Source organism: Drosophila willistoni, chromosome 3R (genome assembly GCF_018902025.1).
Source record: "Drosophila willistoni isolate 14030-0811.24 chromosome 3R, UCI_dwil_1.1, whole genome shotgun sequence".
In the NCBI taxonomy this organism is placed as follows: Eukaryota; Metazoa; Arthropoda; class Insecta; order Diptera; family Drosophilidae; genus Drosophila; species Drosophila willistoni.
Window position 1 is genome coordinate 14,333,445 of NC_061086.1, and position 12,768 is coordinate 14,346,212.

Consider the following 12,768-nt stretch of genomic DNA (forward strand, 5'->3'; position numbering starts at 1 on the left):
TCGATTTTTCTAATATTGTACAGTATAAAGTTTGGTTTCGCAGCTATCTAAAAAACACATGTACAGTCGCATATAAGGTATAAGTATATAAGATGTTTATTCGTACATATATAGATTTAATTATATATATATATATGTATATATGTATAGTTTTCTTTCATATTTACCCAGTTTTATTAATAATGTTTGCGTTATTTTCGAAATAACTGACAAAACGTGTGATTTTCTTTTGTTAGGCATAGACTTAAATTTAACAATTGTGGAATTATTGGCCATTTTTGGGATAAGTGAAAAACGAATCTTTGATCATAAATTTGTGAGCAAAAACAGAAACAAATTTAAGAAGAGTCCCTAAATATATATATATATATATATTTTTTTAAAATAAATTTATGCATGTAACTGTGTTTTTGTTTTGATTATTTCCTCTTTTTTTTTTTTTTGAATATTTCTTTAAATGCAGTTATTGATATTTATATTTAGTTATATAGCTTTCGGAATATTTCTAGATATGATATTGCCATTTTATTATTTAATTTTTATAGATTATCTTGGGGATTTTCTTTGTATATCAAGTTGCAGGTGGACGTTTGATTCTTTTCTTTTTTAAATAATATATGTAACAATATAAATTTGTATGTATTTATGTAAATATATATAGGTATGATGAGGAAAATAGAGAAACCAAAAATCGTTGTCATTAGATCAGTTTACATTTGTAAGTTAATAGCATAATTTGTATAATTTAGTTTGCGTTGTTTACTATTCGATTGAGTCTTATGTCTAAATGTGAGTTTATCTCTTGAAATTGAATTTCTTGAATTTATTTTAATTATTTAATTTATTTGAGGGGGAATATTCCCCTACTTATATGAGACTAAAATTTAACAATTCCTTTGGGGGTTGAGTTGGGGGTTTGGGTGTTTTATTTTTCTTTTTTGGTTTCTTTTCTTTTAGATGGTCCACACTTGAACCTTTTCGGCCACCACACACCAGCTGGCTCGCTCGTAATAGGAGCTAACAATGTGCAGACTGGACACATGATGGTTAATTAGGGCGTCCAGCTCACCCTCGCGAAAGACATGATAGTAGCGATGATGAGTGCTGGCACCACCTTGGGAAGGACTGTCCAGTGAGTTGGTAGAGCTATTCGAATGCTCAAGCGAGTCAGTGGATGTGGGTGGCTGTTGGCGCTGCTGCATCATCGTTTGTGTTGGATTCCCTCCCGTAGAGGGGGAGACGGCTGTTGTTGTTGGGGTGCTGGCGGTGGCGGTGGTGGTGGTGGAGGGCGTGGCCTGTTTGATGGCACCAATTGTCCGTCTTACCTGTCGTTGGCCATATTCAAGCATGCCCTCACCTAATTGGTCACCACCGCGAGCTTCCAGAGCTTCGGCATCTTCTTCTTCTTCGGGTATGGGACCAACCAGGCCAGTCACCTCATCTTCTTCCTCCTCTTCTTCGTCTCTAACGTCGCTGTCGCCATCGTCCTGGAGCAGATAAGCCGTCTCCGGATTGAGTTGATAATGACGATTACGTTTGTAGTTGAATTTAGAAATTTTGCAATGCTCATAGATGCCCAGCGAAAAACTAGGCTCATTTTCGTCTTCCTCCTCGACTCCCTCCTCCTCTTCGCCATCTTCTTCATGGATAGTAAAGCTGCGCGTCTGCGACGATAGAGACGAGGTGGATGAGGAGATGGGTGATTGCTGTAGACTGGGTTGAGTTGATAGATTGGCCAGCATTAGACGTCGTTCCCGCAGTTCCTCTCGTAAGGAACTCAGATCGCCATTTGAACGCTTCTTCGCCGATGAGGAAGCTGATGATGCCAAATACTCTGTCAGATCCCCAATCCCGTCCAGGCTGCGGCACTCATTGCGATTGCACTTATCCTCAAGTTCCCGCTGCAACTGTGCCGACAGTTTCTCAGCGAAATCCGCACAATCTTGCACTCGACTCTGCCTTCTTTCGGGCAACAACGGAGCACTGTCCGAATTCAGGATAATGTCATCGTCATTGTCCTGGGCTATGGATGCATTGTTGATTTGCAGTTCACCTTTATGGTATTGCTCCTGTTGGCGGCTTATCATCGATGCCAAATCATCGTTTTCGTCTGCTGACGCTGTCGTAGTCGTGGTCGTTTTCTCTCCTGATCCAGATGCCAACTGGGCCGATCGGGGAGCACTAATCACACTATCTATTGAGTCAGGCGACGAGGGCTCACTGGAATCACTGTCCAAGTCATCGGTGGCCGGATTGAATAGCTCTAGAGAAAGCAATTTGCTACCCAATGCTGCTGTCGTGGAAGATCCCGAACCCGATGCTCTTCTGATTATTGGAAACGCTTGACGTTGCATAGGCAAAGATTGTTGCTTCCTGAATTTGGGGATTGGAGGCAAATCTCTGATAGTTTGGCGTGTTATCTTGTGTATCTGCTGCTGCTGCTGCTGTTGTAGTTGCTGTTGATTCTGTTGCTTGATGTGGGCCTCATCGAAGTTAAAGCGGGCCGGCTTTGTGGGAGGCGTCAGAATTGCCATGGCGGCACTTACTGCTGCCATTGTCTGGGGTGGCGATGTCACTGTGCCCTGAGTAGCGGCAGGCGAGTGGGCTGGAGTCGGGGGACAGGGCATTATCAGTGGGGAAGTTGGCACAGAGTGAATCATTGTTGTTGTCCCCGCAGCTCCTGCTGCTGTTGTCATACCCATTGTGGGCGGCTGCCTGGGACTGTGAGCAGTATTGGTAGAAGTTCCACCCATTTTGGCTTGACCATTGCTGGATGACGAATTGCTCGAACTGGAATTAGAGTTTTGATGTTGCTGCTGATAGTTCAATTGCTGTTGATGCTGTTCCGGTTTGGGTATGAAAATGACCGAAGCGAAACTATCCTCGGATTCAATACTGGTGTCCGACTGCAGACTGCTGTCTTTTGAGGAATCGGATCCTGATTCACGGGAATGACGACGGGTCTGGCTCTGTTCACTGTCGGCACAGGCAGCGCATTCCTGCTGGTATTGACTACAGTGACAGACGTTGGGCAAACTGCATTCCAAGCTGCTGCTGCAGTAGCTCACGGGACCCGTTAAGGTTGCAGACGAAGTTGTTGAGGCGGCGGCATTAGAAGGAACCAAGTGCGTCAAGTGATGATGATGATGGTGATGGTGTTGATGAAGTTGATGCGGAGATACAGCAATCTGTCTATTATTATTGTTGGTGGACATCTTGTCCATTTGGGCCTGCGGCTGGAGAGGAGTACACGTAGCTTGGGGAACATTTTTGATGTTTTGCATTAGCTTGCTGATTCCTGTCTTGGTCACCCGTTCCAGACTTCCAGTCGAACTCTTTATTTTTGTCGTTAACCCTTCGCGTATCACCTGCAGCCGTTTGGAGAACATTGCCGAACGGCAGAGAAAGGCTTCATTGAGGGAAGTTTGCTTTTGGATGCGTTTACGGACTCGCTCCTTTTCCCTCAGACGATTGCAGGCCATCAGGTCTTCATTGAGGGAACTCTGCTTACGCAGATTGGCACTTGCTCCAGCTGGAACTGGGTGTGGGGCCACTGTCGCCGCTGAGGAGGCATGCTGATGAAAGTTGGACGCATAGCATCCACTACGCGTATAGAGACTGCTAGTGACTCCTCCATTTGAACTATTGTAGCTACTTAGCATTTGAAAGGCGGGCGTTATAGAGGAAGAGGACATCATGGCTGTCACGTGAGTATCATCTTCACAAAGCGATTGCTTTTGCTTGATGAGTTTTGGCCGCCGGCTTAGAGTATTGCCGGCACTGGCTGTTGTCGTTGGTGAATGACGTCCATTTAGCTGTCCATCGGGTGCATTCAGCAGAAGTGCAGCGGCTGCTGTGGCCTTACTTTCTCCAGGCAGCAGAGGACCTCCCAGACTGGGTACACTTGATCGGGAACGTACAATTTGCCGCGGCGGCGGCTGTAAAATACTGCCCAGACTGCGTGATTTCAGCGCTGCCGACAATGGTGGATCATGAAAATCTTCGAAATCCTCTAGGCGCCGCAATTCGATGGGTAGATCCTTGGCATCCTCATAATCTAGACTGCTATCGTTTTTGGTGTCCTTGGAAGTCCAGGAGTCTAGAAACCATGCATGCCGACGTCCTCCAGCGAGTTTCTAGCGAAATAAATTGAAAGTTTTGGTGTTAGTTAGAAACTTACGTTTATCTTATTAGTCTTATCTTACTTGTATTGCCCGCCGAACAAAACTATAGCAGGATTCACCAGGCGACGATGAACTCAAACTGGAACTATCTCCATCACCAGCTGAACGACTTGAATTCGTTGAATCCTCCGTATATGCATGATAAGGTGGCAAAAAGTCATCCTCTTCATCCTCATCGGAATAGGTAAAAGTGCGATTTTTTGGCGGTTGCCATGGTATGAGCACATCCTGCGACTCAAACCGACGATGTCGTTGCTCCAATGCCCATACAGTGATGACTACCCGTCCACCGATACGCAATATTCTGGCCAGCTCCCTAAGGGCACGCACTCGACGCTCGGTGGTGGCGAAATGGTGCACCACAGCCAACGAGAGCACCGCATCGAAGCTATCATCGCGGAAAGGCAACTCCAGATTGTCGCACAACGCCACCTGCGGGATTTCACAGAGCAAAAAGAAAAACATGAGCTGGGCTTACATAAGATAAATGTACATGAGCAGAGGCGCAAAGACAAAAGTCTGACACGGCCCCCCCGGCTCTTCCAATTAGGTTGAGCAAAAAAGAAAACTAAGGAGGAACAAGTACACAAAAGAAAATCCGTATAACAAGCGAGCTATGGAGGAAGTCTATTTTCCCTAGGGTCAAGCCAATGGAAACTATGCAAGTTGCAGTCAGTTGCAAGTTCAAGTTGGCCAGGGGGTTTGAGGTTTTCAAAATTGATTACTAAATTATTATGCAATTCTATTTTTCGTCTTTAAATTTAGTTTGATATACAGGAGCATTTAATTTTGCCAATTGCTTTAATTTTCTAAATGAAAACCTCGTGAAGTTTTTGTATATTTGGTTTACCCTGACCAGCATAGATTCTGATAGATTTTAATCAAAAGCTATAAATACTTTAGAAACTATAAGTGCCAACGCTTTAAAAATGAAAATTAATTATGGGATTGTATAAAAATGGCGAAAATAATGCTTTGGCAGACAATTTATCATTGAGTTGCATGCCTCACCCCGCCACACACACACACAAAGGTGATGGAAACTTTTGTACGAGCTCTTGTGGTTTCACCTTAAAAGCATTTATTTTTTTTACTTTTTTTTTTTTTTGTAAAAATTGACCTAGCCCAACGTTGCATGTGGCGAGAACGAGTTGGTTACTTTTTTCTCCATTTTTTTCTGTACTTTTTTCATGCCATGTTTACATTCATGTGCGTCATTTATATTCACTTCCATGTCATGGCCACAGCTGATAGTGTCAATTAATTTGACAGCTCTTAGAGAGCAAAAGGAAGAAAAATAAATAAGCAGAAAAAATAGAATACCCATAGAAATAATACAATAACTGATTGGACATGACCCAAACAACAACTAAATTGCAATAAATTATGTTTACTTTAACATATGCAAGGCGTTTAAACAAACTAAACAAGAAAAAAATAAAGAATTTTAGACCTTGACCTCTTAAAACAGAAAAAAGGAAAAATCCACATGAAAAAAAATGAGAAATGCATGTTGGACAGGTGGTCGGCCATCTGGTTGAAGCAGAGATGTGGATGGCATCCTTTTTTGATAAAAGAAATACCTTGGAAAATATGAATTAATCTATCTGTCGAATGCCATTGACAATTTAAAAGTTTAAAATGAAAATTTCAGCATTGAATACGCCTGTGTAGAGATCTGGGTTAAGTTAATACTTATATGTCTTCTAATGGCTTCTTATATTACTTATCGAATTCAATATTTATGTATATGAATGCATTACCTATACAGTAGTTAAAAATATTTTACTATCTCTATAAGTATCTTTTAGTAGCTTCTCTAGGTATCTTTCGCATTGCATGCAACTTCAGTTTAAATATATGTTGCCTACTTATGGGGGCAGCAGTTTATATGACACGTTGAAACATTATCCGTATTCAGCATCGTTTTTATTCGCTTCTTGGGCATCACAACTCGTACTCTATAGAAAATGCTTTTGCATAGTTTGTTCTTTTGATGTCCACCAAGCGTTGAATGCACATGCTGCTGGCGGATTTTTTTATTTTCGTTTTTGTATGCGCTATACAAATTGTATTTATAGCAGTCACCATTTTTTACCCACCCACACACACACACACAAACACACGTGAGAGCGTGAGTGTGAATGTAGATGCGAATGTGTGGATGTGAGTGGACGTGTAATGTCACACGGGTTGGACACATTATGGTTTTTGTTTTGAAATTTATGTTGACAAAGTTTCAATGTGGCAGGGGCAGAGATAACAACACCAAAGAGGGACAAGCGAAAGTGTCAGGTAAAAGCGAAACATGTTACGCATACGCCATGGTCTATGCTGCTAATGAGGCCAAGCTCTCGGAGTAAAATATATGTACTTATACTTGATGAAGGAAAGCTCGAGGCTTATTTAAATAGCGCTTAAATGCCCCTCAAAAGTTTCTCTCCTTCCTTCCTTGGGAACTGAAATTGCAGGTATTTTTTTCACCTGCCACCAAAAAAACCCAAAATGAAACGAAAGTGGGCCACAAACCAAATAACTCTTCGTCCGCGTTTCCCTTTCGGCAAACAGAGTCAAGAGCATCTTGTACTTTTTATGCGCATTTTGGTTCTGCCTTCCTTTATGCTTTTTGTTTTCTTTTCCTTTTTTTTTTGTTTTTTTCATGCAGCATTTTGGTTTCTGCAGAATTTATGATTGTATTTTGTGGCTTAATGTCTGTAAACTCTTCACGCCCATTCACTGCTGTTGCTAGTAGTTTATTGCTTTACAAAATTATTGAAAATCAGGCCATGCACGAGTTGCTGAAATCAAAGTTCTTGCGGGCCAACAAGTGCAAGTCAAAGTTAAATTGGTTTTACCCAAAGTTTTTCTCCTTGTTTTTATCATTTCTTTTTTTTTTTTTTTTGGTTTGGCGAATGCAAAAAGGAAAAAGTTGCATTTGGCTTGCATGTCACGTTTGCATTTGAGTTTATTTAACTGTGCTATAGAACATACAAACATTCACATTTATCCATATGGGGCACGTCATTAGCTAGAGGCAGGAGCAACGGCAATATTAAAAGAATTTTCTATGCCAAAATATGAAAATTTTTTGCATGCATAAAATTTTTGGCGGCCGAGTTCAGTTTTTTGTGTATGGCAATTTCATTCACAAAAGAATTTGACCCAATTGCATTTATTTGAAAACTTGTTAACTAATTGCAAATACCATTTGCAAGACTTTGAGAGACAAGTTTTTTGATGTAAGACCTTAAAGTTTGTGTCTGCTATATTCTAAGTATATTCTTCTACTACATGTTAGAAGAAACTATTAAATTATTCACTTATGTATATGTGGGTGTTAGAAAAAGTTGAATACTACTAGAATCTGTGAAAATTCTATCTACAAAATACACTCAAATGGAAGAAACCCATTTAATTCATTCCTAAGGTAACGACATACTCTTACTTATTACTTATTATTGCACATTTTAACCAAATTCAATAAGAATTAGTTATATATGTATATTTGACTTTTCGAATTCTGGAACAATTGGTTACACTCTTGGGCATAAGCATAAGCAAGTCATTTAATTTTTCGATATCCCCCTGTATATCGTCAATATTAAAGAGTTGTTTCGTGTTGTTAGAAACACCTGTGAATGGAAACGGTTCTTAACTCTTAAATGTCAAGGACTTTCTTCAATGACTATAACAATACTATCGAGCAGCAATCATAGGCACATTGCTGCGTTTAGTCTGTCATGTCGCAATAATGTGGCATGTTATTAAATAAATTAAACCATTTATAGTAAATTGCTGGTACTTTAAAGGGCTGAAGGCACGTAACTCTGACACCGGCAACCAGCCACAATCAACTATAATTCTTATGTAGTATAATACACAATATATAAATATATAAGGTGCAACCCTGGCTATTATTTTGCAATGCCATTGAACAGCCTCGCTGTTCATTTTGTTGCTGGTGTTGTCCTCGTCCTCGTCCTCGTCCTGTTCGTCATTACATGGCAAAGTGGTAGCTCGATCCCACGCAATGCCGGCAAATGTAATTTAAATGCAAAGAATGCATGTTGTCGATTACTTGGGAACTCTGGCAGACGGTGAGGCAGAATGGGTTCCCATTCAAGAAGTAGAGCATTGAGGATGGCTGGTCAAAAGAGAAAAGGGCCGCAAAACAATGAATGCATTTCTAAGAAAATGGCATTACTCGCCTGGAAATGGAACCATAAATAAGCGCAACCAGCGTTTGTAATAGATTATTGTGAAGAGAGAAGCAAAAAATAACCAGCTTGGCATTCCTCTGGGTATGTGGGTGAGAGTTAACAATTTATTGTTGTTTTCATTGAAAGGAAATGCTATGGGTTTCCTGGAACCACCACAGCAACAATAACAACTACAGCAAGCCTTTGAACTAGAGCTCTAGAAATACATATACAGAGTATTTGCAAAAAGAGTCAGGTCATACATTTGATACCACATCAAATGCGAGTATAAAAATAACACCAAAATTCTTTCAAAATTCTGCTTGAAATCTCTGAGAGGAGAGTTATAAATAGAAATATATATGAAAATAAAAAAAGAACGCTAAGGGTCATTAAGTAGGTTTAATTATTCATTGGAATATCTATCAGTATCAGTATGTATCTTAAGACTGCAACTGATTTTAACAATTTTCCACACATACTTATTTGCAGTTGAAAAGTTTTGACCCAATTTTATAGAAATTTTATGACTTTTTCAAATAGAATGAATGTAATTTCTACAAATGATGCAATTATGGAACATTTTCATAACTGCAGATGCAGTTAATTAGCATTTGTTCTCTTTCTCAAATTGCTTTATTCTATGGGTCCCATTTGGCACATTGCAATTATGGAGTAATAAAAGGAAAGAGCACAAAAACTGAAAAAAGAACATGTGCAAATAATTTCCAAATGATAAGCATAATTTATGTTTTACTCAGGCACAGGAGAAAGGTTCTCGTTTACCTAAAGGAAAATGGGTCAATTGCATGAATACGTGGGGTTTAAAAGCCAAGTGGTTGGGGCTTGCCACTTATTACTCTACTGTTGGTATTTCGAAGAAACATGTACTCATTCACACACATACACATACATACATACACAAAGATATGCAGTAGAACACGCACACATGTCAACCTGGTGGCAATTAGCACACATCAATTACTGTTGGCCCCCGTCATTTGTCTTGAACTCACCTCACCGCCCTTTTCATGGGCAACTTTACTCAGTCGATAGCAACGATCCACACCGATGGTGCAAATGGCCGGATTGCATTGAGTAAGATAACGCCCACTGCCGCAACCGACATCGCAGACCACTGAGCCGGGCTCTAAGTTACCAAGAAATTGAGCCACGCGTGGACGCACTGGTCCCGTTGGCTCTTCACAATGCTCATAGACATCATGAACATAGGCACGTTCCAAGGCAGCTGAACGGCCGCTGGCATCGTTTGTGTTTGTTGTTGTTGTTGTTGCTGCCGTTGTTGTTGTTGTTGTTGTTGTTGCTATAGTTGATTGTTGTTGCTGCTGCTGGTCTGCTGATGTCGTGGTCCTTTTTGTTGTATTGTCAGTTACAGCTGATACTCCGCCTACAAGAACGCCCACCGCAGTCTCTGTGCCCGTTGCAGTTCCGGGTGCGGTTCCTACTTCAAGATTTGTGCCACTTGTGGGCGATACAACTGTGGGCGCCAAATTGCCAGCTTGTGTTATGCTAGATGCAGCATTTGTTGCAGTTGTACTTGTCAATTGCTTGGTCATTGTTGTTGCTGTTGTTCCAGTTGCTGCTGCTTCGGTTGTTGTTGTAGCTCCTGGGGGCTTACTCGTTTCATATGTTGTCGTTGAAAGGAAAACTTCATCTGCAAAAAGGAAATAGAAATTCAGTTCCTTTGACATTTTTAATCTACAAGTTGAAGTATAAAATAAAATGTGATTTCATAGAATTTCCTTTAGGCTTCCATTTTTTTCTAAACCAATTTTCAATTTGCAAACTAACGAAAATAATTTATATAATTAAAAAGTAATTTTTTGCCTTATTGCATGTTGAAAACAAAATTGGTTTTTTCACTTGTGCAAAAAAAAAATAGAAGAAAATGCAATTATATAGTTGCATATGCATATGTATGTGTTAGAACAACTGTGCACACCCACACGATTCTGTGTCTCTGTGTGAGCATGCAATGCATGACATCAAGTCGTAAAAAGAAAAGTTGGCTAACTTAACTCCTTTTTTTTTGCCCTGCATACCGGAAATGTTTGAAAAACTGGCTATATACATACATATGTATGGATGTGTGCTTGGGCATTGTTGTTGACATTTTATAACTATATTTCCGGTACCAGTTACCAGTTAACATTTGAATGGAAATTTTAACGCCATCGGCCCATTGGCCATTGTCAGAGTAATAAATTGCATTAAACACCGAGGCCAAGTAGCATGGGCCCTCGGCTCGGTCTGTCTGTTGGGTGCCCAATGGCATTAGTGCAGTAAAATGCAATTATAATTGAAATCTGATTAAAAGCAACAATGACACAGCAGAACATCAGCTAAAAGCCTAGGTTGGCCTGAAGAGTGGGCGAGCTACTGAACGAGGATAAAAGATGGAGACAGATGCTGAGCATACTCTCGCTCTCTGTGTGTGTGTGTGTAAGTGTGTGTGGGTGTGTGGGTGTGTTAATGAATTTGCCAGAGTGTTAATAAGGTCAAAGCAAATGAGTTGTAAATGCTGTTGATTACTTTTTAATTGATAAATATTGAATGGAAGTGTCATGTCGAGATCCCCATTACATGGTTAAGAGCCTTCAGTTTTGTTTATCGAACTATATAAACGAGGCATTAAGTGAAGACCCTTTTTGTGCTTCAACAAATGACAAGCCTGTTTGCCTATAGTTTGAGGCTTATGATTTGTATAAACAAAATATATTTGATTACAAAATCCATTAAAATTAATTAAGTAAATACTAAATAGGAAGAGTCTTTAAATGAATCTTGCTCAAATGAAGCAAATAATTTATTTTAAAATGATGAAAAGACCTTGCAATATTGGCTTAAATGTATTAATGGAATTGCTTTTTATTCGACTGTTGAATAAATTTAAAGTATCATAAATTTAATTACATTCTTTGTAGTTTTTCTTCATCTGCTTTTTATGAAACTCACAGAATACAATCTCTGCCTTTTGCCTACGTATGAAATCATTTCTGTAGAATTTCATAATTAAAATATTCAAAGAAGATATTAATATGCAATGTCAGGTCAAAGAATGTAAATGAATAGCGTAAATGATGTTGTCATTCAGCTTGTAGCAAATTTTCTTTTATAACCTATTTGAGTTCATATATGTATTATTATATGTATGTATGTATATTTATCATTTATTTATTTATAGTCTTGCTTTTTAAGTATTCCCATTCTTGGGCAAACGATAGACATTACCATTATCAACGATGTTTGCCTATTTTCTTGTATATACGTAAATAAAAGGAAATGCTGATGGGAAAGGAATATTTTACATATGCCTGATAGACCATGCGTATACGTAATATGTATTTTGGGCAAGTACTTGTGTGTTTGGCGTATGTGTTTGCGTATTTGTTACCTTTTGTTAGGCCGTTCGAGGGCTGATAACTTGCATTCAACAACACCGTCGACGACGGCGTCAGTTCCGCTGATAACATGCGACAACAGACGAAATTGCCAATAGGCTGACGATGCTCTGGATGATGCTAGCGTCGATGATTATGATGATGGTGTCGACGATGACGATGGTTTATAATATGCCGATGAGGATAACAAAAAGAACCATCCACATGAACAGCAACAAACGGTAAACGAAAACGGGGACGAGCTTTAGAAAATCAATGTGCATGCATAATTTAAAGTTGGTTGCGGCACTTGAACAACATTTGACTTCCACTTTTGACTTCGACAAGTTGGCGTCGTTGTCGTTGGCGTTGTCTTTGGTGTTTTATATATTTTTAGATTTCTTTTTTAGCTGTGGCACGTTGTATACGATAATTTGGTTAATTTATTTTTGAAATCTATCATTATGGCGACTACATGGTGTAATTGCTATTGTTGTTGTTGTTGTTGTTGTTGCTACTGCTGCTGCTGCTTCTAAGGATACGACCACTGGTAGCAGCACGGGCATGGACACGCGTTTGTTCGCTTACAGAAATAGGATACACAAAATGCTTTTCCACACTGTCTCCTGTTTCTGTCAATGCCTCTGGCATATGACGTTTTCTTTATGTGTGTGTGTGTGTGTGTGTGTTTTTGTGTGACTGTTTGATTTTCTGCTTCTTATAGGCACTTTTCACTTGCACTTTTCTTTAGCTTTCCATTTATTTACTTTGTTCAATTTTCATGATTCAATTAAATTGTAAATTTTATTTTCTTATTAGATTTGATTTCTAGGCCAATGAGCACTTGGCGCTTTAATTATATACAAATTTGCTTATAACTTTCTATAAATGTGAATTTCTTCTTATACATGTGACTGTGTGTGTACGCGTGTCCGTGTCGTACTGAATGTGTTAGTGTGTGTGTGTGTGTGTGTGTGGATTTTT

The 12,768-nt window shown here is 39.5% G+C and overlaps 1 protein-coding gene across 1 annotated transcript; it reads right to left on the reverse strand.

Moving 5' to 3' along the window:
• Positions 1–663: 663 nt before the first annotated feature.
• Positions 664–12,599, reverse strand: LOC6651078. Its single transcript, XM_047012125.1, has 4 exons — positions 11,799–12,599; positions 9,400–10,058; positions 4,206–4,616; positions 664–4,136 (listed from the first exon to the last, which is right to left on the reverse strand). The coding sequence occupies exons 1-4, from the start codon at positions 11,875–11,877 to the stop codon at positions 954–956; spliced, it is 4,332 nt and encodes a 1,443-aa protein (XP_046868081.1). The 5' UTR covers positions 11,878–12,599; the 3' UTR covers positions 664–953.
• Between the last annotated feature and the right edge of the window lie 169 nt (positions 12,600–12,768).

Coding starts and splice junctions, on each gene's coding strand:
- LOC6651078 (XM_047012125.1), bottom strand. CDS start 11,877: ATGTTATCAGCGGAACTGACGCCGTCGTCGACGGTGTTGTTGAATGCA. Junction 10,059..11,798: donor CTCGAACGGCCTAACAAAAG/GTAACAAATACG, acceptor TCCTTTTTGCAG/ATGAAGTTTTCCTTTCAACG. Junction 4,617..9,399: donor CCCATGAAAAGGGCGGTGAG/GTGAGTTCAAGA, acceptor GAAATCCCGCAG/GTGGCGTTGTGCGACAATCT.